At 41.8% G+C, this 25,501-nt stretch overlaps 9 protein-coding genes across 9 annotated transcripts; 5 read left to right on the top strand and 4 right to left on the bottom strand.

Moving 5' to 3' along the window:
- Window positions 1-726: 726 nt before the first annotated feature.
- SS1G_00155 (hypothetical protein) lies at window positions 727-6,661 on the top strand (the record flags this gene model as incomplete). Its single annotated transcript, XM_001598019.1, has 3 exons — window positions 727-1,127; window positions 1,175-6,518; window positions 6,599-6,661. 3 exons carry the CDS (start codon window positions 727-729, stop codon window positions 6,659-6,661), a joined length of 5,808 nt encoding a protein of 1,935 aa, XP_001598069.1.
- A 2,461-nt stretch (window positions 6,662-9,122) lies between these two features.
- On the bottom strand, window positions 9,123-10,525 carry SS1G_00156 (hypothetical protein; the record flags this gene model as incomplete). Its single annotated transcript, XM_001598020.1, has 2 exons — window positions 9,123-10,390; window positions 10,438-10,525. 2 exons carry the CDS (start codon window positions 10,523-10,525, stop codon window positions 9,123-9,125), a joined length of 1,356 nt encoding a protein of 451 aa, XP_001598070.1.
- Window positions 10,526-11,586: 1,061 nt separating this feature from the next.
- On the top strand, window positions 11,587-12,158 carry SS1G_00157 (predicted protein; the record flags this gene model as incomplete). The annotated part of the gene is made up of 3 exons (XM_001598021.1): window positions 11,587-11,696; window positions 11,916-11,960; window positions 12,134-12,158. 3 exons carry the CDS (start codon window positions 11,587-11,589, stop codon window positions 12,156-12,158), a joined length of 180 nt encoding a protein of 59 aa, XP_001598071.1.
- A 495-nt stretch (window positions 12,159-12,653) lies between these two features.
- SS1G_00158 (predicted protein) lies at window positions 12,654-13,086 on the bottom strand (the record flags this gene model as incomplete). Its single annotated transcript, XM_001598022.1, has 2 exons — window positions 12,654-12,746; window positions 12,946-13,086. The coding sequence occupies 2 exons, from the start codon at window positions 13,084-13,086 to the stop codon at window positions 12,654-12,656; spliced, it is 234 nt and encodes a 77-aa protein (XP_001598072.1).
- A 3,775-nt stretch (window positions 13,087-16,861) lies between these two features.
- SS1G_00159 (predicted protein) lies at window positions 16,862-17,215 on the top strand (the record flags this gene model as incomplete). Its single annotated transcript, XM_001598023.1, has 2 exons — window positions 16,862-16,922; window positions 17,121-17,215. The coding sequence occupies 2 exons, from the start codon at window positions 16,862-16,864 to the stop codon at window positions 17,213-17,215; spliced, it is 156 nt and encodes a 51-aa protein (XP_001598073.1).
- Window positions 17,216-17,813: 598 nt separating this feature from the next.
- Window positions 17,814-18,720, bottom strand: SS1G_00160 (predicted protein; the record flags this gene model as incomplete). Its single annotated transcript, XM_001598024.1, has 3 exons — window positions 17,814-18,119; window positions 18,305-18,387; window positions 18,636-18,720. The coding sequence occupies 3 exons, from the start codon at window positions 18,718-18,720 to the stop codon at window positions 17,814-17,816; spliced, it is 474 nt and encodes a 157-aa protein (XP_001598074.1).
- Window positions 18,721-19,296: 576 nt separating this feature from the next.
- On the bottom strand, window positions 19,297-20,643 carry SS1G_00161 (predicted protein; the record flags this gene model as incomplete). Its single annotated transcript, XM_001598025.1, has 3 exons — window positions 19,297-19,360; window positions 19,639-19,924; window positions 20,631-20,643. The coding sequence occupies 3 exons, from the start codon at window positions 20,641-20,643 to the stop codon at window positions 19,297-19,299; spliced, it is 363 nt and encodes a 120-aa protein (XP_001598075.1).
- Window positions 20,644-21,593: 950 nt separating this feature from the next.
- On the top strand, window positions 21,594-21,795 carry SS1G_00162 (predicted protein; the record flags this gene model as incomplete). Its single annotated transcript, XM_001598026.1, has 2 exons — window positions 21,594-21,677; window positions 21,736-21,795. The coding sequence occupies 2 exons, from the start codon at window positions 21,594-21,596 to the stop codon at window positions 21,793-21,795; spliced, it is 144 nt and encodes a 47-aa protein (XP_001598076.1).
- Window positions 21,796-21,953: 158 nt separating this feature from the next.
- Window positions 21,954-22,109, top strand: SS1G_00163 (hypothetical protein; the record flags this gene model as incomplete). Its single annotated transcript, XM_001598027.1, has 1 exon — window positions 21,954-22,109. One exon carries the CDS (start codon window positions 21,954-21,956, stop codon window positions 22,107-22,109), a length of 156 nt encoding a protein of 51 aa, XP_001598077.1.
- Window positions 22,110-25,501: the final 3,392 nt, after the last annotated feature.

Consider the following 25,501-nt stretch of genomic DNA (forward strand, 5'->3'; position numbering starts at 1 on the left):
TACAATAAATTCAAGCTCTACACTGCACACTCTGCTCCGTACTCATACTAAACATCTAGATTCACATTCCAAAATGATTTAACACCAATTCAGTTTAATCAGTTTCTTCGCCCCGTACCGGTGACCTACCTATCTTACCTTTAGTACTACCTAGTAAAGGCTATTTGAAGCATTTACAAATCAACTCGTAACGCTTCATACACTTCACCCGCTTGACACTTCATTAACCCCTGTCTACTGTACTAGTACCTGGTACCCGCACGGATCTCGAGGCACAAGGCTGGTGTACCTCTCTGTCCAACATCGATAAATATCAGAACTTCTATGCTGTGGGACACTCTTTCAAATTCAATTTTTGCCCCTCTTCATCAATTACAGATTATTTAATGAGAAGCTGAATTTCTTTGCTGTTCATTATTTTTCTGGACAAGTGGAGAACTTCTAAGATTGTGGCTTTTGGTTTATTGGGAGCTGGTTCAGCTGTGTGTTAGATAAGAGGTCGCCTTTCTATCGCCTTCACCATCACCGAAGCTACTTGCTTCACACAGGTACTTGTACGATGCTATTTCTTGTGAGCCATTCATGATTATTGACAGATAAGTAGTAATCAGACACTCTTCATTATACCCAAACACCCAAGCTCGACCGTCAATTTCAAGTGCAGCGATTTGCAAGATGGACGAAGGGTTCACAAATGGCAAAAGCCATGCGCAGTACCTTCAGAACATGCTTCAAGGAGGTTCGAGCGATACGATATCGCGTGCTACTTCACCGGGTCTCGAATTTGGAGCCAACGGGATCGACATGGATCGGGAGAAACGATACAGACCAAGAACATTTCCCTACTTCAAACTATTACCATATAATGTCGAGGAGGAGACGGAACGCAATGCGGCGCTGGCAGAAATCATCAAACAGCTTTACATTGCACTAAAAGCAGAGGATATTGCTCCTGGTGCTGTACATTGGACACGAGAGCTTAGAGCATGGCTGAGTCTGAAATTCGACATCACTCGAGTGCTGCGGGTGAAGCTTGTAAAGCTGTATTACATGCTTTCACTGGCCCCAGGTCTGGACTTAAGTAATGGAGAAAGATTTGAGAGCATGTTTCGATTCCTTTTGACAAGGTAGGTCAGATTGTCTTCATTATTATCCGTAGCTAATGGTCCACCAGAAAAAAGCATCATCTCAAACCTGGAGCGGATCTTATCCTTGATTGGCGACCACTTTGGAGGGAGATCAAAGGTCTTGTCCTTCCTCACGAAATGGCAGCACATCAGGGTAGTCGAAAGCGAAGTCACAAGAACGTTTCGAGCCTGGCCGCCTACGCATCGCAGTTCTTCGATCCTCGTGAAAGAAAAGCTATGTTTGAGGAAATTTTACCATACTTTAGCACCTCAGATTGTTCATATGCATTCATTACCCTTGGAGCTCTGAATATGATGATGCCAACACAACCAGGACCAAACGAATTGGGCTTACTCCAACAACCCCAAGATTATCTGCCTACCCTCTTCCATCTTTGGTCACTTGTCAACCGCTCCAAGATCTTCGACGTCACATTTTTAGACATGTTTTCCAGGCTTGCCCGAGATTCCGTGACCAATGAACATGTTGACTTCTCAGAACATGGTATATTCACAAAGGAACAATCTGATCTCATATTTACAGCAATCTTGAGGTTAACCGAGATACCTGTCGGACAAGCAACCACTCCATATAGCCCAATGGTCGACATGGCTTCCGGCCTCGGCGTTTATATTGAAACAGACAAGAAGCGAACACCCGTAGGATATACGATTGCACGGTGGATAGTGATGTCTCTTTCGCCGTCAACTCTAAACTGCGAAAATTCAATCTTGTCAAACCTTGAGGGGTTGATACAGTCCATCGATACCTTTTTTCATCCGTCGAATAATGGAAACTGGGCAGATATACTAGCACAAACTGTTTTCCACCTCGTTGATTTCTTCCTGTTGCGCTGGAACCGGGAACAGAGTGGCGAAATGGACACACCACCTGCGCGGCGTATCACTCCTGAATTAAAGAAAAGATTTGTCCTTATCCTTAAAGATGTGGTTTTTATGGGAATCTTTTCGAAGAGATCCAAAATTCTCAATTACTATTTTGTTGCACTTCAAGGCCTAGCAAATCTGGAACCAAATTTAATTTTACCAGGAGCGTTGCAGCGGTTTTACCCTTCTCTTCAAGGTTTAGTCGAAGTCCATCGAACTTCTTCATCCCTTTGCAGTCTTCAAATGCTCGCTAATGTAATGTCAAAACATAAGGGCTACCGTTGTCATATTACAGCGTTGCTAGCTCTAGCTCTACCCGGTATCGACGCCAATGATTTGTCCAAAACCCAATACACTCTGAACTTCATACAGGCTGTGGCATTTAGTATTCCATTTACGGACCTTACGAGGAATCATGATGGTATTCATGACACATCCCTTGCCATTCAGTGGGTACAAGGTGAGATGGAACGACTGGAACGAGATGGCCCAAACGTGGAGATCGACTATGCCACAGAGCTTAGTGATGAGGACGAAGCCAATATCCTGCGATCTTCCACTGCCGGGTTTGGCGAGTTCGTCTTAGCTCTGCTTGGAAAAGTGTTCACCTTATTGGAAAATTTACCTGAACAGTCCAGGATACGAACGGGAGCTCCTGAAGAGAACGTGGTGAACGTCTTACCTAGCGCTCTCACTCCATTGTTTTGTTCTTTATCGCCTGATCTCTTCGACATGGCACTGGAGAAGATGGCAGCTTTTATTAATAGCCATGTAGTTCATCAGGCTAGGGATGCAATGGCTTTTATCGTCAATTCAATTTGCAAGGCTAATCCAGAGAGGACGATCAAATTACTTCTGCCGATGCTTGTGATCGGTATTCGAAATGAGATCGACTACAATGATGCCGCATCCGACAGGAATAGCGGTTCTGATGTGTTGCCCCGCGACCGAGCTTTAGTCTGGCACTTGAGTATGCTTAGCATGATTGTTGTCCATGTTGGAGATGCAGTTATGCCATATAAGAAAGAACTGTTTGATGTAGCTCTTTACATGCAGGAAAAATGCCATGGTCTCGCTACAACCCATGTCTCTAATTTTATTCACCACCTTCTGCTCAACCTCACCACAATATATCCTGTTGATACAGCTCTGTATGAACCAGAAGTCTTTGAGAGAGGTCTTGATGTTGGTGATTGGGGTCGCAACACTAAACCATCAGAATTAACGATAAAATGGCACGTGCCTTCCTCCGACGAGATCGATCTAGCCGTCGAAATATTTGAGTCTCAAGTGAAGACATCGATAGAGAAGCTTACTGATCTGACCAGCGACTCTCCTGCAGTTTCACGAAAGGGAAAGAACAAAGAGTGGTCAGATGAGGTTGAGAGGGCTCTTACACATATTCGGTTGATGATGTCAGGAGTTTCTGTCCTCTTCGATCCCAAAGCAGCTGCTGGAAATTTAGATACAGCACGTGATTCAAACGGCGACATCGCCATGACTGGAGACAACCCCATGGAAGGAGATGATGATCCTTTGGCTGAGGCTTCCGAGGATGAGGAGACCAGACCTCAATTTCATTATCGCGCAGGATACCTTTTAGAGAACAATAGTCCCGCTTATGTTCGTATACACAAACTTCGCGAGGATGTTGGCCACCTTTATTGCAAAATGCACGACTTTTTAGGGCAGCACCAAGAAGACGATGTTCCTTGTTTTACCGCACTTTATCTAGCATACAAATCGTGGATTACCGATGTCGGCAATGAAAAATCTGCTCATACTTTAGAGCGAATGAACAAGATCTACCTCTCCGAGATTCGATCTTTCAAGGTCACCGGACTCAGAAAGATATATCCAAGACCTCTACTGATAAAGCGTGCTGGAAGTTATCACCTACAACGTTCTAAGCACAATGCATCGGCACGACAAAAGTCAGAACTGGATAAGCAACTTCTATTGAATCTGGCATCTTCAGCCATCTCTCAATATGCCGAAGTTCGAGTCACGGCTCAGCAAGCTATGGAATCCGCTTTGAAGAGCGTGATTGGTGGTCGACCTCTAGTCATACCCCAACTTTTGAGTGCTTTCAGGAAAGCTTTGGAAACAAATGACTTTGACCGGATCAAGGGTTGTCTTTACACCTTACTCTTTGGTAGCCTTACAAAGACAATTTCGAAGGATTGGCGATTTGCACCAGAGTTGATCGATCTCTATATCAAATCTGGATCTGTGGATAAGCCCTCCATTCAAAAGGTAGGTAATACTGCCATGTACGGAGGATTAATGGAATTCGGCAGGAGGATGGAGACTCTTGTTATCCTCGACCAAGGTCTCATTCAAGAAATAGAACCAAAGGAAGACTGTCACTCAATCATCCATACTAGGAATGACTTCATCATGGGGCGACGTGTTAGTGTGGAAGAGAAGAAGTGGAACTTAGCAGCAGAGCTTACTGAATTTGCCAAAACAGCACATTGGAAACTTGCCGCACGATGCACTTTGTTCATCAATAATTTGGGTCTCCGAATCCAAACACTTGCGCCGCCTTCTATGATTGAGCTTGCTACACTAGGCGCCGTAACTGATCATCCTGGACTTCGAGCTGCCCACTCTGAATTCATGACACGCATCCTGAATCATATTGAAACTCGTGCTATCTATGGCCACAGCTTCGAAAAGTACATCCGTGAGGAGGAGTTTCAGCCCAACAAGCTCGAAATTCCTGTTGATAGCAAGGATCCTATGTGGACGAAGAAATTTTTGGACTCGTTCGCAGAACCTGGACAACCAGAATATTATCTGGACCGTGACTGGCCAGGGTGGCTTGTGTGGGGCAAGAGTTTTACAGCTATGCGAGCGGACCCTATCGAATTCACGGACTTTGATGAACTGGAAACTTCTGCACGAAAGCAAATTGGATCTCTCCTGACTCTGGATTGGTACCAAAAGTTCTTCATGTACATGAAGCAAGAACCAAGAGACTCGTCTGCAGATCGGTTCCGAGTGCAAAATACAACCTTGCTCGTTCAAACATTCGAGTTGATGCATTCCGGACTTACATCAGCTACTTTTGATGGGATCAAAGAAGAGGTCAAAAAGGTTTTTGAAGATGGTAGTGACAAACATCAGCATCGTGCAACGGCCGAAATCATGGCTGGTCTTATGCTTTCTACATACGACTTTCCTAGTGCAAAGCGTGATGAGGTTTGGGGATTCTGCTTGCCCATCATGTTGAATGTCTTCTCCGAAGGATTGACTCCAGAAAACCTGACGTATTGGCTCACGGGTCTTCACATGGTTATTGGCGGAAGAGATCCTAGGTCTTCAAGAGAACTCTTTGACTTCCTCGTTTCGTTCCGCTTAGATATGACTTCTAACGCAGCTTTCAAAGATAGTTCCAAGATTCAACTTTTAGATGTTGCTATCTCTGATGCTGGATGGCATTTCCGCAACGACGAGCCGATTCTACGAGATTTTCTTGACCACATCGACCACCCATACAAAGCTGTGAGAGAAGCAATCGGCCGTGCAACTGCTACTATTTATCGTATGAGATACTTTGAGGCTTTCAAAGATGTAGATACCCTTCTCGAGGCGAACAAGGCGGTTTCTTCAATTGGTATCAAGCCTTACATACCTACAGAAGATTTCTCTTCAACCATTAGAGAAGTCTTTAGGCGACTAGAAGTATGGCGTGGTCAACGAGCTCCAGGCGAGCAAACACCAACTTCGTATACTAATGGTAGCAAGACAGTATTGTTATGGCTTGATTCCACTTTACAATCTCATGAATGTACCCAACTCATTGGTTTCTTTCCAAATGTGTTCATGGAACAATTGTTACACATGATGGATGTCAAAGAAGACCCAGAACTTCAACGTCTCGCCTACCACGTCTATCGCCATCTCCCAAATATTCCCTTCCGTGCTGGTGAAGACGGCGAGTTTATCTCGGCTCTCATTCGTATCGGCAAGGTATCCGCGTCATGGCATCAACGCTTACGAACCTTAATTAACATGCAAGTGATCTATTTCCGTCGCATCTTTCTCATCCGTCCAGCCGAACAGCAAGCTCTTTTCTCTGCCGTGGCCGAAATGCTTGAAGATCCACAACTTGAAGTCCGTCTCGGCGCATCTACTACCCTTGCTGGCATGATTCGATGCTCACCCATCATCCTTCGTGAGAATATCCTCTCATCCCTACGCATCAAATTCACACAAGCCCTTAAGAAGAACCCTATGCCCAAGAAAGTACAGGGAGTGAGCACACCAATAAATTCAAATGCTCAAATAATCAGAAGACACGCTGCTGTTCTTGGATTAGGCGCCTTGGTCAATGCATTCCCATATGCAACACCACCACCAGAATGGATGCCGGAAGTCTTGGCTACATTAGCAAGTAGGGCTGCAAATGATGCTGGCGCAATTGGTAAAACTGTCAAGAGTGTCTTGGCTGATTTCAAAAAAACACGTCAAGATACTTGGGTTACGGATCAAAAGGTATGTTTTTATCACATTCTTATCCTCTAAATACATGTATTCCCGTTAAGAAGGAGCATTCAACTAATCATTGACAATAGTATTTCACACCCGAGCAACTAGAAGACTTAGAAGGCGTACTGTGGAAATCTTATTTCGCATAAGACGCACGCAATGGTGGCAACACGATATTAGGGTTAGAGTTTATTATGATAGCTAGGATTTTTCAGAGAGCATGGGCGATGATAGCATGGGATTTCTTTACTCGATTGCATTACTAGTATACCCCTTGAGGCATTTTTTTCAATCTGAGCTGGGATAGGAACAAGAAGGTTCACATGGTATGATTTGACTTCCCCGGTGATCTTAGCCAAGACTAGGATTCAAATTAGGATGTTGAAATATTAAAAAGTGAAGGGTGGGAATGAGATATTGGTGGGCGAGAAAGGGTACAATGAATAACAAGGGATAGATAGAATCAGTAAATAGAAGTTATTGATCTTAATTGGTAATTCTGTGCATTTGTTGGTAAGATCTTACTTTGAAGTTAAGTGTTAAATATTGTTTAGATAATTAATAGTAGGTAGTATAAATAATATATCATAATATAGATTTAAATAATATATGAGTGGGTCTGTACAGTTTATTTTAATAGGAATACTCGTACTGAGTTTTTTTTTTTGAATTATTGTTTCTTTTATATTTATATTTATATTTATATTTATATTTATATTTATATTTATATTTATATTTATATTTATATTTATATTTATATTTATATTTATATTTATATTTATATTTATATTTATATTTATATTTGTTACGAGGTTTGCCGTCTAGATCACGTGGAAGTGCTCTAGGCTCTCGAGGTGGTTTATAACTAGGCGTCAAGCAGGGACTTAAAGTAATGACAATAATGCAATTCGTAACTAATGGTAGAGTATACTAAATGATTGATCTTGAGCACGAAGCTCTATACAAAGGAAATCCATCTTGGTTATATAGACCTTCATGCTAATCGTCCCCTTGGTCCCCTCGGTCCCTTCGATCAAGAGACCGAGGGGATCTAAGGGACCATGTGATTACATAATTGGTCACATGATACGAGATCCGAAGTCGTCGTAACAGTATTTATATTTATATTTATATTTATACAAACTTAAATTTAATATAGATCTAGTCCAAAAATAATTTACTTCTCTAAAATAAAATAAAAAATAAAAATAACAAAAAGAGAAAATATTCGAAATTTATAAAATTATTTAATAAACTTTATAAATTGATTTAAAATCTATTATTAATTGTAAATTCAATCTCTCAATTTATAATTATACACATATATTCCCACCTTATCTCACCTCATCTCTCCTCTCCTCTCCCTCAGTCTATCCCATAGCCCATCTCCCATCAATTAATTTAAATAATAAATAATTTAAACAAATACAAATACAAATAAATCTCATCCTACCTCCCTCTCTCATCTCTCCCTTACCTTGCCATCCCTTACCAAAATCCCCAAATCCCAATCTCCCCAAATCCCTCGGCTCAACAAACCCTCCCTCACCAGCACAAAACTTCATTCACCTGAAACACAGCACGTTTACAAAATCCCTTCGGCACCAAACTTCTACAAAAGTTGAAACAATTTTGTGTGGGGGAAAATTGCAGTACTCTCGCATTCTCGTGTCTTTTTTTTTTTCCCTTAGTAGCTACGTACCTATTTACAGTAGATGTAATCCGAAGGTTGGCGGAGTACTATACGTATGTAGTAAGCTTTGCTACAGTGAACCACCCAATTATTACTATATATATATGTGTGTGTGTACCCCTCTGCCTCCAAGGTCGCCGACATACTCTTTTCTCCATCCTTTTCCTTTCCTTTCCATTCCTTCCTTTGTCCCCGTCACCCCAGTCCCAACCAAGCATTTTAGCTATCAACTATGATGATTGCAGCATCCAATATAAAGAAGTCCGCCGCCGTTGCAACTGATGCATCCTTCTCCGAAATCCCGCCCAACCATCCATCCTATTATACAATTTCCATCCACCCAATATTCTTCCTAATGCTAATCCTGCCCCGCCCTGTCAAATGTCCAAATGACCCATACCTATTCCCAATAATCCATACTGGCCCCATAAACGAGTACCAAAAACACCCTAGGCATACCAGCCAGATCAAATGATTTTCGCGAACCTGCGATAAATGAAGATTTATGAAATGATGATGAAGGAATAGTAATCGACAGAAAGGAAATATGGAGTTGAGAAATTTCAAATGAATATATGCAAAATCCATGCATGCCTCCCACCTAGCGCCACCTCGAAGCTACCCGGTTTTTTGATACCCAAGCCCTGCTAAAATGCAACCAGCCCGGAAAGAGAAAATAACACAAAAAAAACGTTTCAAGATGTATACAACCAGCCATTCCCTAGGAGACAAAAGAAATGAAAAGCGAAATAGGTCATTTTGATCACAGACAAAAGAAAACAGAATGTGGTTATGTGCAATGAAATGAATCAGAAAAAGATAAACTGGGTATATGTGACGGATTCGACAACCATGTTACATGACGAAGTTCAGCTTGCGCGCAATTCCCGCTCAGCAATTGTGAAATTTTGGCGACCTTATTGATAATACCCGGGTTGCGATGTGGTCACAACATGTGCGGAGGGTCGGCCTTCGTACGGATCCCTAACTGGAGTGCCAAATGCATTCTGGTCTGGAAATTGTCCTATCCCAAGTCCATGTCCAGGCAGCGTCTCATACGACGTATCTCTCCTATAACCAGAAAAACTAGGGGCCGCAGGATATCTTCCATTGTTCGACGGCGGTAGCATACCAGAGAGGCTGCCGTGTGAAATATGTGTTCTTGGTGGATATCCCATATTCTGGTAATTGGCTGCCTGTCTGTGACTCATGGGATTAGGCTCTGACAATATAGGGACTGTCGAGTGCATAGAACCATGAGATTGTGGATGATAGTATGTGGGAGATGGTCGCTGGTTACTCATCTCGAATTGTAAAGATCTGGGCTGCGGCGAGTCACTGAGGTGGGTATTGGAGAGTTGATTCGAAAAGAACTGATCTCGAACCGGTGTAGTCATCTCTTGGGGAGAATGTGCGTAATTTGACGAATTATAATCATTATAGCTCTGCAAAGGGTGCTGGCTTGGAATTTGATGGCCAGCAAAGGCAGGGTGTTGGTGCTGTTGCTGTGCATTGGCGTATCCTCTTTGCCATTGAAGTGATTCGGCGGATGTCGGTTGATTAAAGTTTGGACTTTGCGATTGGCTTGAAAGGGTATCGGTCCTAACTCGTTTTAATCGGCGCTCCTCCGGCGATGAGGATTCTTGGGAATAGCCTGAGTATCTATTCTGCATGTGTGCACTCTGATTGAGGACTTGTTGTTGTTCGCTGTATTTGCTCGCCTCGGGAGAATCTGGCTCTTCTTCTGGCTCCTGAATACGAGCGCGATACTTCTTGGGCTCATAGTCATCAAAGGCAGGACCACGCTTTCTGAGCAACGACCGAGGCTCCTTACGAACCCTCAACTTGAGGCCCTGTTCCTGGAATTTTTTTGTCATAGTGGTCGACTCCATCATTCCGGGAAAGGCTTTCGACGAATATACAGTAAATTGATCGGACGAAATCGATCCCAACCAAACAACTTCGTCTTCGTGGCTTTCGTAAAGGTTGAACTCCAATACGAAGATACCTTCGATCTTGGCGGATAAATCTCCAAATACGAAATATGCGCCCCAGTCGTCGGTCTCGGGATCTTTGAGGCGATGACAAGATGACACAGTAGTGCCTGCCAGTAAAGCTCCATGAGACGTCCCAGCTTGCATATCTGTGACCGGCATAAGAGTACCTTTCATAAAGAAATGTGGGTCTACAAGCGTTAGTAAACGAAAAGAACCGCAAAGACTGACTTCTTACTTATAATGTAGCGTTCATTCGGGTCGACAGCGTGTGAAATTATAAGCTGAACAACAGGCGGGGGGTCAACTGCTCGACGATCTGCCATAGATTAGATTTATGCCATTCGAGGTGATTGTAAGATCAGTTTACCTTTCTCTTTGCCCACATTAACTCTCGCATAGCGAGGCTGTTGCCTTATAATGAGCTTGCAGTCTTGGCTTCATTACGAAATATTAATTAACGTTCAGAGAAGGAGAAAATTGAAAAGGATGGCAGGATTTTCGGAGGACATACCTTTGTAGCCCTGGAATTTGGAGAGATTGCGCCTGCGCGAAGTCGTGCGATGGCTGGGAATTCATGCTGATGATTATAAATTATTATATCTATATTCGATGTCTTCCTATCTCTCGATTTGCTCGTTCTCCCTCGTGCTGTGCTTGCGACACAATGATTCGAATCGATAGTTCGAGTATTGTGACACTAAGAAAACAACCATAGATGAACTTTGGAATAAAGTAGGTAGATGAGACGTTCTTCTATATCTGTGGTCTCGTTCTTTTGGTTGAGTTGTGCTTGTGGTGGAGGTAGGTTTGGCCGGAGTTCGCGAGTCCGAGTTCGAGGTCAAGATCGAATCTGACTTTAATAGCTAATATAAGGAGCAGTAACTGACAAGAAGTCTGATAATGATAGATTAGAACAGATGAGTCCTTTGCTGCTATTGTTTTCTAATGTCTTGTGGTTGCGAAGGAAGGAAGTGTGATTGATCTTGAAGAGTCTGTGGAAGGAATTAAGTAGAGTCAACAACCAGAAAGTCCTGGTAGAGATGAGAGGTCAGAAAGCATAAGTTCTAGAATCTTGACAATGTTCAAAACGAATTACAGCCCTAGTAGGAGTCACAGGGCTGAGAACCTTTAAAGGAGCTTAGGTCCCATAGAATACTGCCGTCTAGTGCGTCGTCTCAGAGTCTCGGGCTTTTCAGTTTTGTGATGTACACCGGAAAAACGAACTCTCTGTCGAGATGATGGGCGCAAATGAACGTTGATGAAAGATAAGAGAGGACGTCTCCTACGTTTCAAGAGACAGTGGAATTCCGAGGTCGATATACTGATAATCCGGCAATGGCCTTGATATCGAGGATATTCTTGAAATAACAAATGCGAAACACAAATGAATAGAGTTCTCCAATGTGACGAGGATGATGATAGTGAAAATCTTGGCGACGATGCCGTGGATGCAGAGTTATCCAAGCTGTTTGATTCTTCGATTCAGACAAACCGGTAGGTACATAAGGTAGTGATTCAACGGTCGTGTATTGAAGGGACGAAGACTGACAATATGCGACTGGTGTGAAAGACCGGGTGAGCAGAGCTTGAGCAATTCTGATTGGTGCTTTGCGAGCAGCGATGCTCGGTACTCGACCGGGGCAAAAGGACGGCGCGGATAAGAAACGCAGGGACGAGAGGTTTTCCTTTCTAATGCTCTCTGGCCAACCAAAGTGATCGAGTGATTGAATTGAGTGACGCCTTGAAGTTCTCTTCCAAGTAAGTACTATACCTTACTGTGTGTGTGTGTGTGGGTGTGTGTGTATGTGTAGATTGAGGTGATGCAAAGAACTTATATGAGCTTGTGATGCAAAAGATACATCAAAGTGCTCGTCGTCGAGTAAGCCAAAAATGTACTGATGTATTATGTTGCATCTAATTTGTTTGTACAGGAACAAACGAAATGCAAAGAGATGAACTCTAGTTGGAATTGCAATTTATCTTTTGTATGTACGGTACGAGGATACTTGTTCGAGAAAGAAGTCCGTGTGATGGTGCTGTTGATAGATGCAAAAAGAACCGATGAGGCAGTTGCGGACGAGGACAGAATCGTGGGTCCACGTTGGAGAGCTCTCGACAATCTCTATGGCTTCTTTCCACCCAAACGGTAAATTTCTGGTACACTTCCGGAATGGAGAATGAACAGGAAGGGTGTCAATTAATGCCGAGTTCAAGCGTCAAGTATCGTTGTGGGTTTCAAGATTACCTATGGGCTAAAGATTGGTCGTTATTGGTCCGAATGATGGAAAATTTGATGTTAAAGATAGAGATAGGTATGTGGCTAAGTAGACGACCCAGCAAAGAAGGAGAATAAAAGATGGGATGAGACGAATTAGCTTGTGAGAATTTGGTGTAGGTGGTTAAGTGGAAGATTTGGAGACGAGATATGCGTTTATGTCGCCCGTTGCCGAACTAGAGCTTTAATTCGATGAGGCACTTGAATTTCCTCGCCTCGTTCATCTCGTTGATCGATAGCCAGTTAAGATGACCAGGCCCCAGGTCTCTCTAGAATCTCAGTAGAATATTTTTGTGAGATTGACATTGGACAAGCGCTTCGGGCCTGTCATTCTTTTCCGCACCCATGCTAACACCACGAACCCCCCCTCCCCCCTCCTCGAGATAGTAGATACTTTGAGATGAGTGATCGAAGGAGGCACCCACCCCCTGCACATTACTTCACTCTGATTGAGAGTGCGAGTCATACAGATCGTCTCACCCCTAGACGGACGCGGACGATTCCAAGATGCTTCGTTTGTGAATTGACAGATTGTGTGGGTATTGTACATATATCGTTTATTCTTCCTTGTTGATAGAGTAAAAATGCTAGGGGCCGCACAGTCCACATTATGGAGTAGATAGATTGATAGATTTGATATATTGATAGATATGATTGACACACTATATAACTAATCCAGATCTAATATCCTATCCTTCCCCTCGAGAGACCCATCCTCTGCTGCTTATTATAAAATCTAAATCTTGGGAATTGCCCGTAGCTACCTACCATGGGTGCATTCTGCAATGCCTATATAGACACATATATAGGTGTATATATATCTCGACCTTTCGATTCTATGATGAAGCCAATTTCCACGTCTACCAGGGAGAACGAGATGGGAAAGGAATGATTATCGTAAGACTGCATTTGAGGTAAAGATTCACCTCCAGCGAGAGATGTACCACATATGCTCCTGATACATTCATTCATTCTCTCGAGATCAACTAGCAATATTACTTTAAACAGGATATAAATACACCGACTGCAGTAAAAAAAAGGGTAGGAATTAATTACATTGGAATCACAAAGCGGTACTTTGACACAATTCTATAATTCTATATGGAACCTACCCATGGTCATTCACTCCGTCAATCCATGTAAGATCTTAATTTGATGCACCATGCACAGCGTTTATTGAGGCAGTCGGCAGGCAAGATGAAGACCCAAGATGAAGGGAATATCGGATATGAAATCATATGATAGGCGCGATAAAGAATTAAAATGAGATGTTGCTTTACCTTGACCTGCCGGCCGTGTCTAATTGATATTGACGGGGAAATGACACCCAAGTAGGGTTGGTCTAGAACAGAATATCTATGTGCACTTGAGTCTATTTGTCTATTTGTCTGTTATCCATAATTCACGAGAGACCAATTCCTCTTACGAGCTGCCTTTTGCGTCTGTCTACCTTGCTGTGCTTGCTGTCCTGCGGCTAGTGTCTTCACAGTTGGCCTTGCAGTGTTTTTGGAATAAAGCAGGAAAATAATTGTATTCACATAGCAGTATTCCGCAGAGTACATAGGTTCAGCAAAAGTAGTAAGGATTATTAGTAAGAGTAGCAAGAATCCATACGCACGGAATTTATCCGTTCTGTGCCATAAGTAAGGGAAGGTACATGCAAATAAATTAATGCAGGGATTTTTGAGGAGACCATCCATACTAATGCATCAGTAAGCTCGTGGCTTTCCCATACATATACCATGTCATACAGCCCACAAGGAAAATCACGAAATTAATTTTGGTACAAGATTTACAATATACACAGGTTCAAATTTCTATATAATAAATTATATATTATACTACAAAAGTAAGATTACTGTGTTATATTTTATTTTATTATATAGTATACTCTATATTTATATGTATTTTTAATTTTAATTCACATATCTAATTAATAACTCACAGCAGATTTGTTCAGCAGATTTGTTACAAAATTGTTTGACGACCCAACAAGTCGCGTCACGAAGATCACGATATGCAGGAAAATTCGAAATCATCATATTAAAGCACGGTAGGATCCGGATGGGCGCGGAAACGGGTAATCTGGCCGTTGTTACGGTTGTATTGGTGATCATTGAGTCTTGAGTCTTGAGTCCTATAAGTCTTGACTGATATGCGAACCTCAAGAAATGGATCTTGACCAAGTTGAACTTGACATTTGGTTTTCAAAGGCTAGAACCTGTCACAATTGGAAATTGGCATGATGGCGAGACGTATCATATGATGAGGATGGGATTTTCACATGTCCCTCATAGGTCAAATGGTAAAATTATAACCGCTCCAGGGTATGGGAGGTCATTTATGCAACGGTGTGGTCCTCCTACCTCATTTCGTAGAGCTTGAAATAGCAGGGTACGGGGGATCTCTATGTCACTATATGTCACTACATGTCACTACAGAGCTTAAGAACATGGGCATGATGAGCTAGATCAGATCCGAAGCAATATCAAGCCCGAGTCTAAAAAACGAAAAGAAGTAAAAGAAATAGAAGAAATAATAAAAAATGGAGTAAAAATAACAAAATAGAAAATTAAAAAGACTAGAAAAAGACTAAAAAGAATAAAACGGGATAGTCAAATGAGTACGGGGTATGTAATATATGGTAGACCTCCGGAGAAGAGAGACTTTCAGAATCTTAATTGCCCAACAATGCCCGAGAAGAAAACAACTTGGAAAACCCAAGGCTCGATGCGATGAAGAATGAATTCCATGGGGTTTAGTTCTGTACGGGTATGTTCTAAACCCATCTGATAGCACTCCCACGACTTGGCGAAATGTCGAGAATTACAATGGTCTATTTCTAACCATCTTCTACTCCGTATGCACATCAAAAGATGTTTAATAAGCCATATTGAATTGAATCAAGGTCAGTATCTATCACAAATCACATATAAGTACATTTCCCAATACGGCTACCTATGTCCACAAATGTATTTCCCACGGATGGTTCTTTTCCGGTTCTTTCCAACTCATGCACGACTCTGATCTCTGATCTCTGCAGTCCAAATCTTCCAATCTCCCCTATCAATTTCTTGATTCGGGCTCATCACTTTCGGTCGAAGATTCTATTTTGGAAATTCCCGGTACCGATCGGAAAGCGGCACTTGATTTCAAATTAACCTCTGGGAGGCGAATGCTCCTCATTTACAGGGTATGGTGGAAGGCTAGAAGAGGAGCCCCAACATCCTACAGGGTTCAAGCCTTGATAAATCCCTATCAGACTCCGGGTCCTCTGGCTGAATCTCGTTTGACACTGAGTGAGTTACCCGTCTACACATTGGTATTGGATGCTGGACATTAGATATTGAATATTGGATACTGGAGACTGGATATTAGACATTGGATGGACACTGATGGACACTCGAAGGATAATGGGCATTGGACATTGGACATTGGACATTCGACGCTGAATATAGAAAATGGAATGTGGAATATGGAACCATTATCGATATTCGTTTTCCGTTGCACAGATCACCCCTGGGTCGAATTCTACAGCTGCAACTCAAATGCACAAATAGGTCAGTCTTTGCAGTACGGTTCATGCAGAGCAGGACCATCATCATGCACACCACGGGCCACACAGCATAAAAAGTCTTGAGTTTGCTTTTTCCAATTACTCATTGTTTGTCATTATTATGCTTCTCCACACCAAATTTAGGCGTCCGCTCTGTGATTAGGCGGACAAATTGGAAGATAAATGATGCTTTCCGCCTCCTCTTCGGACCTTCGAGGTAAAAACATGGCAATTTTAACTTCCTCAGAATGCGAGATCTCGACTTTTTCCTGCCGGCGATCTTCCCTGCATATCAGGTTACACAGAGTAATCAGCTCTTACGATAGCAGTCTGGGGCATATTACCATAGGGCCAATTATATCTTTGCCTTGACAATCATTTCCTCTCACAATTAAATGCATTTGTCAACTTTGGCTCTACGGAGTAATGAGTTGAGTCGAGCCTCGGTTCAGACCTGATCCTGAGTGTATCCTTGTGGTTGAACGACTGATTTGAAATCCCTGGTGCAGTGTGGACTTAAGTAAGAACGCGCGGTGTCATCTAATATGAGGTGTCACTTAGGTACACGATTCAGGGACGAAACTCACGCTGGATATCCTACAACCATCATTTCAAACGTTCGTTGCTTCTTCAAATGTCTACTCCGGCAGCGTGACGAAATGCCGCGGATTCTGAGTTGCCCAGAACTTCAAATTGCTATAGCTACCCAAACTATCTATTCATACTACCTACAGAGCATTTATCAAACAATTCACCGATGATCTTGGATTCTAGCTTATAATTCTACCGCCAACCATTCGACCGCCGACGTCCATATGTTGCCGCCCAATGGCCAGTGCCACGACTCTAGAAATCGAAGGTTCTAACGAGGAGAAGAGACAAACCGATGGTAGGTGCGTAGTACGTACTCATGGTGCGCCAAGACAACGGTAAATCGAAATTGGATTTTGGTAATGGGAATCAAGAAATGCAAAGCCCTGCAAGGTATATGCCGGTACTCAAAAGCTGCCGCGGTGAAACACATTGACATACATCCATCCACAATAGAATTTTATGAAGGTTCTTCTAAATTCTAACAACGGGGAAGAGTTCGAGCCTGCGCCAACTACCCACTCCACTACAAATTATGGTTTGACAGCTCCCTTAAACGCAGTTTCTGGTCTCTGTTTAACCTGCAAGTAGTGAGGTAGTCACAGTTCCATCAACCTTTCCCGAGACAATTTGCGCAGACCACGCCTTTTAGAAGCGAAGATTTACAGAACGAATCATGGTATCGGTATTCCAAAAGATTGTACATCCGAATTTGAGTCCAAATAGATGACTTGGGTAACCTCAATATACTATAGAAGACCACAGGAAGCCAAAGGGTGAATCAACAGGAAGGCTCAATCGGGAACGAGTCGTCTTCCTGTCTCGGATTATGTCCGAAGCGAACCAGAAATAACTCAAGGCTATGGAAAGTCTAACACATTGACAAATCACATTGCTTGCAAGTCATCCCGAAATGAGTACAAAATTCACAATGATTATTACCGTGCTGATTAAATGTCTGTCGGGGTATTGAGCCTCAAAGCATTCATTCATGTCTGAAAGGCAGAGCGCTCCATCATACGGGCTCTGAGAATAGGACCGGATGGACTAGCGATCCAAAGATGAAGTAGTCATCATCTTAACCTCAAATTTAATTGACCTCGAGCCCCAGACTTTGACAGGGACAAGGATTTTTCAATTGAAATTCCCTTCTACGTCAATCATTGGCTGATGTCATTTCGTAATTTCATTACTCCTCTGCTGGTGAGATTATGGTAGGGAGAGGGAACAGCTCGAGGGTTTCGCTTAGAGCTCTCCATCGTCCTGGGTATCTATCAAAGTGTACGGGAGTATACATCACAGCAAACCAAATTGACGCCGAGCACTCTGCATAGATATCAAAAAGTCCTTGCAGCTGTCGAAACTCTAGATCGCTAGGGGATCGTCCATCAGGATTCAGAACTCGGATAAGTGTCAAGGGTACTTGCCGGAGGCCGCAGTTTGCACGGTCCAACCGTTGAGAATCCTTGCCATGTTCATCAGGGGCCAACGCCCCCTCGACCGTGTCTCATTTTTCGAATTGTCAAGGAGAAACTTGTTCCCGAGCGTCTGGCTTTCTGTAGCCCGTTCGAACTCCGGCCCAGCTTTTCCTTTCTCCCATTAATAATTAGGTAATTTCTAATTATGAAACCCCTATAACAGCATGAATTGTGTAATCTTACAACTTTTACCAAGGCCTACCAATACCTCCAAACTAGAGTCAGTCGAATTGGAACATCGAACATCGAATGTCGAACTTTGGACTTCGAACTTCGAATATCGAACTTATTTAGTTGGTAGGCAGATTAGAAAGCTAGGGCTCAAACGCTAAATGCATTGTCTTCCGGCGCACCGTTGAAGTTCTCGGAGAATTAATGTCCGAACTCATGGAAGCTGGAAGCAAGCATTGATTGTGTCACGACCCTATTGATATCAAGAGGTGGCGCAGCAGGTACTACGACCAGTTCTGGCGTCTACCAAGACGATCGTATACTTTTCTCAACGCGGCTTCGAGTGTCTTTACGGTACCTACATAACGATTTTTCGCCTAAATTATCGAAAATGACCGTGATAAATGGCATCACAGATTCGAATGATATAGACAATATTGCCCACATCATTCTTCAATTTCGACAAGTAGATGTTCCAATACAGGAAAATAGTCTGTAAGCGCAAAGTGGACTTACTTTCACATGTCTTCAACAAGAATTTTATATAAGTCCGATTCACCTGAAATACTTCCGGTCCACATCTGACACACTTTGGGCAAGACTTCGAAGAAATTCGTGCAAGGATTTATATGAATGTATCATTCAATTCGACCCAATAAGTACAAGCGACGCCACACCATACCAAAAAATTTTGATGTTTCGTTAGTGCGCATACTGTGGCAGTCATCTGATTTTATTATTGGAGCGACTGAGGAAAAATATGCCAAGTCTAGGGCCTCAACAGAAGACGGGTTTGATTAGATGCTCATTGGGAAAGGCTACAAACACAAGGATCTCATACGATTCTCGCCGCAAGTATTTTCAAAATTCAGAATCAAGTGCCATGCAGCGTGCAATCAGCAGAAATGGGAAATGCTATTATCGCGTTGCGTTGCTCATGCCAGCTTCCCATTTCTACAGGTAAAGGCCTGTAAGGTCCGCAAAACAGTTCTTTGTGCAACGACTTTGGCAACAACCTTGCTCCTAAGGATGCTGAGGCAATGCCATTTCAAGGTCTGACACTTGTAATGTCAGTTCTTTGTGACACCTAATCCATATTCAGTAATCACGGTCATTCTTTTGGTCAATCTTATCGCCATAAATAGATTCCATAGACCATATTTCTCCCGGTAACGAACGAGCGTCAGCCCCGAAGAGGCGACGGCTTATCCGAACCTCCTCAGTGTCTCATGAGAATATTTCAAGGCAATCATAAAGAACTACGGGCTAAAAGCTCATGTTGAAATGGTGAAGCAAGGCTTCGTGATAGCGTTTGCAGCCGCAACCTATACTTCCCAACAAATATTCAATGCAATGCTTCCTTACTTTGTGTAACCTGGAAGTTCATACACTATTTGCATAGTTGCAGATTCTGCAGACAAATTTTCAATATCTATATCTGAGAGCCATAGTGCCTGACTTCCGGTCATACCCGTATAGTTAGAGCCACATGATATACTCGAGGGCTCATGATGCTTCTGAAATTGGCTTCCGATTACTCCTTTGAGGGCCCAATATAGATTTCCCTCGACCTCTTTGGTGCTTAGTTCGATTGAGCATCTGCTCCTGATCAATATCTCAAAGTATATCATGCTAGATAATGCATCTATCTCTGTATATAGTTATTGAGAGCATTTTTGTGTTGCTATTTGATCTTAGGAGGACCATTCGTGGCCTCGTTTTTCAATAAAACTTTCCTTGAAATGTATGAATTGCTATCATCTTGCCGAGATGCGTCAAGCAAAGCTGCGATATTTTGAGAAGTGTTGACAACAACAAGGCAAGCATGCTCACCTCGCATATACCATTACATTGATAATTCATGCATCCTGACACAATAAATCACATATTGGCCAAGTATACTGAAGAATATCGAGTTTGATATCGTGCGATGTACATTGCACAATGCCATATCTCCAGAGCAGTGGTCAGCATCTAAAGAAGCGCTGCATCTCATCAACTATACAGGTGACATGATCTGCATGCAATAAAACATTCCCATGAGATTATTTCCATCATCCTGCCGAGTTCTAGGAAATCAACATCGTCAGCATCGAAGTACATAATGACTCATATGCATCGCAGGAGCTAGTGTATTTGCTGCTGCTGCTGTAATTTCTCTTGCACGCATGCTTTGAAAAGGTGTCTATCAATAACTGGCTAATACCTCGTTCAATACGTACTTCCTCACCAAACGGGTTTCTCCATGATACCTCTTCACACAATTTCTTCAGCCCACTCCAGCTAATGTGTTATCCATGACGTTTAAATGTCTTGACGAGTCGGCTCGTGCCGAAATATCGTATGATATCTCTTACCAATATTTCGCATGTTTCAATCTCAAAATTGAGAGCCAAGTGGCAGCCGGTACAAGCTGAATATCTACCCGAGCTAGATTACATGGTTGGAAGTATATATGCAAATGCAAGAGCAGGAATTTCGTGCATTCTTCCTTGAGACTCGTGCAACTGCTTGATTTACTCACTTACTTTTCTATGGAGATGATGTTGTCTCAAGAGTCTTGATATATATATAGATTTTACCCCAACGTCTACCGATGATGATCCCTTCTAGTATCGAAATTAAGATCTGCGCTATCAAACTCTAAAGAAGAAAGAAAGAAGAAGAAAGAAAAAACTTAAAAATATCAAAAGCCGAGGATTAAGTCGAAGTCTAATTCTTACATGCACAAATTGTAGCTTTATTGTACGTTGTTCTGTAACATAAAAAAAATACCACCTATAGCTCCCCACGTCCATGCCAAAAACAGGAATGGGAATAAGAATAAGAATAGGAACGAGAATAAGAATAAGAATAAGAATCCCATGACCCAAATGCGGAAAGTGACGTCTTACACGTCACTGCTGCGTCGATTTCTCATGTCTAATTCGGGTGAATCTATGCTTTCTTGCTAGCTAGCTATAGCCATGGATTCGGGATTTCTTTTTTTTTTTTTGCCCCTCTTCTCTGAATCCATCTTTTCAAAATAGATTTTTATTATTATTTTTATTATTATCGTACGATGTTGCACTTGCTTGCCCTTGTACTTGCTTGCACTTGGACTTGGAGTTTTGGACTTGGACTTGGAGGTGAATCCCGAATCTCCGAGGAATGTTCTCAAAAAGTTGAGATTGGGTTTGGTTTGGTTTGGTTTTTTACACTTGGAATGATTGCTTGTGAATCATAGTTTGTGAATCATAGTTTGGGATTCATAATCTGGAAATAATACCTCTCAATCAAAACTATGAATCATGACTATGAATCATAACTACCTATGAATCATGACTAATTATGAGAGGTACGGAATCCCGGATCAGAGCCGAATCTTCAACAAACCATCAGGTGTATGGAATCCTAGTTTGTTAGTTTGTCTTATGTATCTATATCCCACGAGCAAATACATATATTCTATACAATATGAAGATAAATACGGATATTCACAATCACCGCTTAGAATCACACGCAGAAGAAGAAAATAGATAGAGGGCAATATTTATAAACCCAAGACAAAGACACCCTTACCCCCTCTCCCCTACAGAAAAAAGAAAAGGAAGAGAAGAAGAAGAAAAAATAAAATAAAAAACAATCCTAGAAAGCAAAAATCCCACATCTAAAAGAAGATAAATCAAATCACATAGATTATGCACCGAGATAAGTTTACGAAACCCACTCCACAATCCAATTGCAAGCTTAACTTTGAGACTGAAACAGAGACAAAAGGATTCCCTTTCTCGCGGATGCTTCCAGAATACTTAGTTACTTACTCACTTACATACCTAGTAGGTATTAATCAATGAAGGTTTGTTTGTTTGTTGTCAACCCATGTTTCTGGGCTCGGTACCAGAAAATTCGTCTTGAAGGTTGATGGGTTGGGGTGGTCATTGCTTATTTATTTATTTATTGGTTGGGTGGGTTTGCGTAACGATGTTTTTTTGGGGGGGGCTTTTTTTTGGGATGTCTTTGTCTTGGATTTAGATTTGGTGGGTTTGGGTTTGGTTTTGTGGTTTTGTGGTTTTTTTTATTGGGGTGGATGGATGAGTGGGTGGATGCGTGGCCATGGATGGTCGGGTGGATGGAGATAACGGTGATGTGGGAGATTAATCTTAGGGCATAGGGCGTAAGGCTGGTAAGGGGAGTTTGGATCTCGAGATAGAAGGGAAGGAGAAGGAGAGAAGGAGAGAAGGAAAAGGAAGGTTTGGATTTTTGATAGGAGGTGTTGTGCGTGGGGGTTATATGTATGTAGTGTTTTTGGGTATGATATTATGAGAGTATGTATGTAGTATGTAATATATAATCATCTATTATAATTGTATTGATGAGAGAGAAATTCAAGGGGAATATTTTATTCTTTGTGTAACTCGTTGATTAAGGTTTTGTAGGAGAGGGGAGGGGACGTGAGGTTTTGTTACCTTATCCAGTGTTATGGTTCTGAAATGAATAGAATGGAATGGAATTGAGATAGAGAATTCTTGAGGAGAAGAGGACCGAGTGTTACATGGATATATGTACAAAAATACCTAAAAGATTCAGCTAGAAAAACGAAGTAGAGAATTTCAGAAGTAGGAGTTCATCAGAAGCTTCAGAGAAGATCCTGCCTGGTACTTACTTCTTTATAACTCAATACTCAATACTCAATACTCAATACTCAACCCAATACCTTCCTTGAAAGATGAAAGAAACTGATAGTACTACCACTGCATAGATACCCCAACAAGTATGGCTTGGAAGTCTCAGTATTGATATTCGTCGATATTTTGATCCGGTATCTTTTGGACTTGATTTGCGAGGTTAGGTCGATGTGAAGGTTATATATATCTATCTATCTATGTGTATGGTGATTTATACATCTATATCTAAATCTATCTACATATGATACTGATGATGAGACGATGATATGATATAATGGATATGATTAGAGATACGGGGTGTAAATAGGGATAATGTCTATCTACAGGAATGTGCAGAATGTTCAGATTGTTTAGAATGTGCAAAATAGAAAATGTATGTATGTTGTTATCCATCTAAAAGACCATTTGTTATGACTCCAGTATTATCAGCATTATCACAATCAGTTCGCCATACGTTTCCGGTTGTGCTTCCACTTCGCTGCTTCACTCACTCAGTCAATCATTCGCCACATATCCTCCTCACTACTTGCTCTTAGCTAACATCCAATATCCCCATCTCTTATTACAGGCAAAAGATACCCCAAACATAAAACTACACCTTCTAATTGCAGCTTTTCGATTTATAAACTCCACCTTGTTTTAGGCACAACGTCGACTTTAACATTTGAGTTTAAATGATGTGAGATCATGAGATATGAATACATCTACCTGCATATTCTCACCTAGAGGCTGATGATAACAAAGGGAGAAAAGGTGACAGATAGATTATAAGCAGTGCTGAGATGGAATAGAGGGGCAAGGTTAGATTAAGAGTGAGAGGTCTATGACATTTGAGATCGTTGACACTGGTTTATTTTCTTGATGGTACGATGCTAAGATACTCAAACTCAACTTCCCCCTCGAGAAGTACTCGAGATGTAAGGCTATGTTGAAGGGTATATATTGTGATAGGGTTTCTATTCGTTCCATCATTCCATTCTTTGTAATAGGTAACTTCTAGACCAGAAAGAAACTTCCTCTCACTCTTCCTGAGCTTTTTGCTTCCTTACCACTGCTCCCATTGCATCTCATTCCAATCTTAAATCTATCCCTGTAATCACCTTACAGCTTTTCAAAGCACCAGTTGGTTCCCCTTTTATCCTGAGACTTCATGACCCATTCATATTTTTCGAAAACAGAGCACATTTCCCACCTTAAATATTACCTATCAACTAGCAACCACACACACAGAGACGTACACTAATCAGAATAGATTATTGTAACATTGTAATAATCTTTATTTTAATATATATATTAATTATATTTCAAAAGATAGCACATTTGCCACTCCATCAATAGTTATCCTCAAACCCCTTAAAAACCTCTTTCCTCAAGCATCTATCCACAAACTTTTCAAACACTTCTTTCCTCAAGTTTCTCTACTCTTCTACTCGACCAAACTCCTCCACAAAGAAGGATCTGCCTAATCGACAAAAACCAAGGTTGATCTTAATATTGATATTAATTTTCATTATATGTAAAATTCTAATTATCACTCTCTCAACTTCCATTCATTAAAAATAAAGAAAGAAGCACTGTATAGACACAGAAGAAAAAGTAGAAATAATATGAATATGAATATCACCAAGAAAAAAAACTTCGATTTTGGGAGTTTGGGAGTTTGGGAGTTTGGGAGTTTGGGAGTTTGGGAGTTTGGGAAATATATACCTAATAGGTAAATTACTCTTCGGGGGAGTAAAACGATTGCACAAGGTCGAAACAAACCCAAGGCGTTCGATGAATATCCAGTCTCTTGACTGTGGAAGATTTGATCTCGTTGGGATGAAATGACATTGATGACGAGATTGCTTTCCACTATTTTTGCTAGAATCGGTAATGAGATGGTTTTTCACCAGCTTCGACCGGAATTGAGATAAGTTTTAACTTCACATACTAACTCTCTTCACCTTCCGCTTCCCCCTTCCCGTTCATCATTTGCCCCATCATCTTTCCTCCTCCTAACCCCGTACAATAGTACAACTATCGCATTCCTCCCTAGAAATCACTTGATCAAATAGTAAACAGGAAACAGTAGACAGTAAACAGTTAAAAACTAATAACTGAGAAGCTTTTGCATATTTGAATATACATATTCAACTTCAACACTAACCCTGCCTCTGAGCCGGGAGCCCCAAACATAAGTACTCCAAGATGAGTAAATGTATAAATATACAAACACACCATCACTCGATGACACCCACTACATTAACTCAACACCCACTCACCTCAAGTAAATAAAGCACATAAATTTCTCTCATAGCCTTCCAATCCCCTAGTCCCCCAACTCCCAATCTTCCAATCCCTCCTCCTCACCCCAAACGTCCCAAACCCAATCCATCACTCCCTCCAACTCAATCCAATCCAATGAAAAAGTACCAACCCTCTTATCCCTAATCTAACTCCTCACTCCTCACTCCTCACTCCTTACTTCTCATTTTTTACTCCTCACTCCAAATCCCAATCCCTCCCTCCCTCCCACACGCTCCAGAACACACAATACCACTCACCATACTTACACCATA

This window comes from Sclerotinia sclerotiorum, genomic scaffold (assembly GCF_000146945.2).
Source record: "Sclerotinia sclerotiorum 1980 UF-70 scaffold_1 genomic scaffold, whole genome shotgun sequence".
Classification (NCBI taxonomy): domain Eukaryota; kingdom Fungi; phylum Ascomycota; class Leotiomycetes; order Helotiales; family Sclerotiniaceae; genus Sclerotinia; species Sclerotinia sclerotiorum.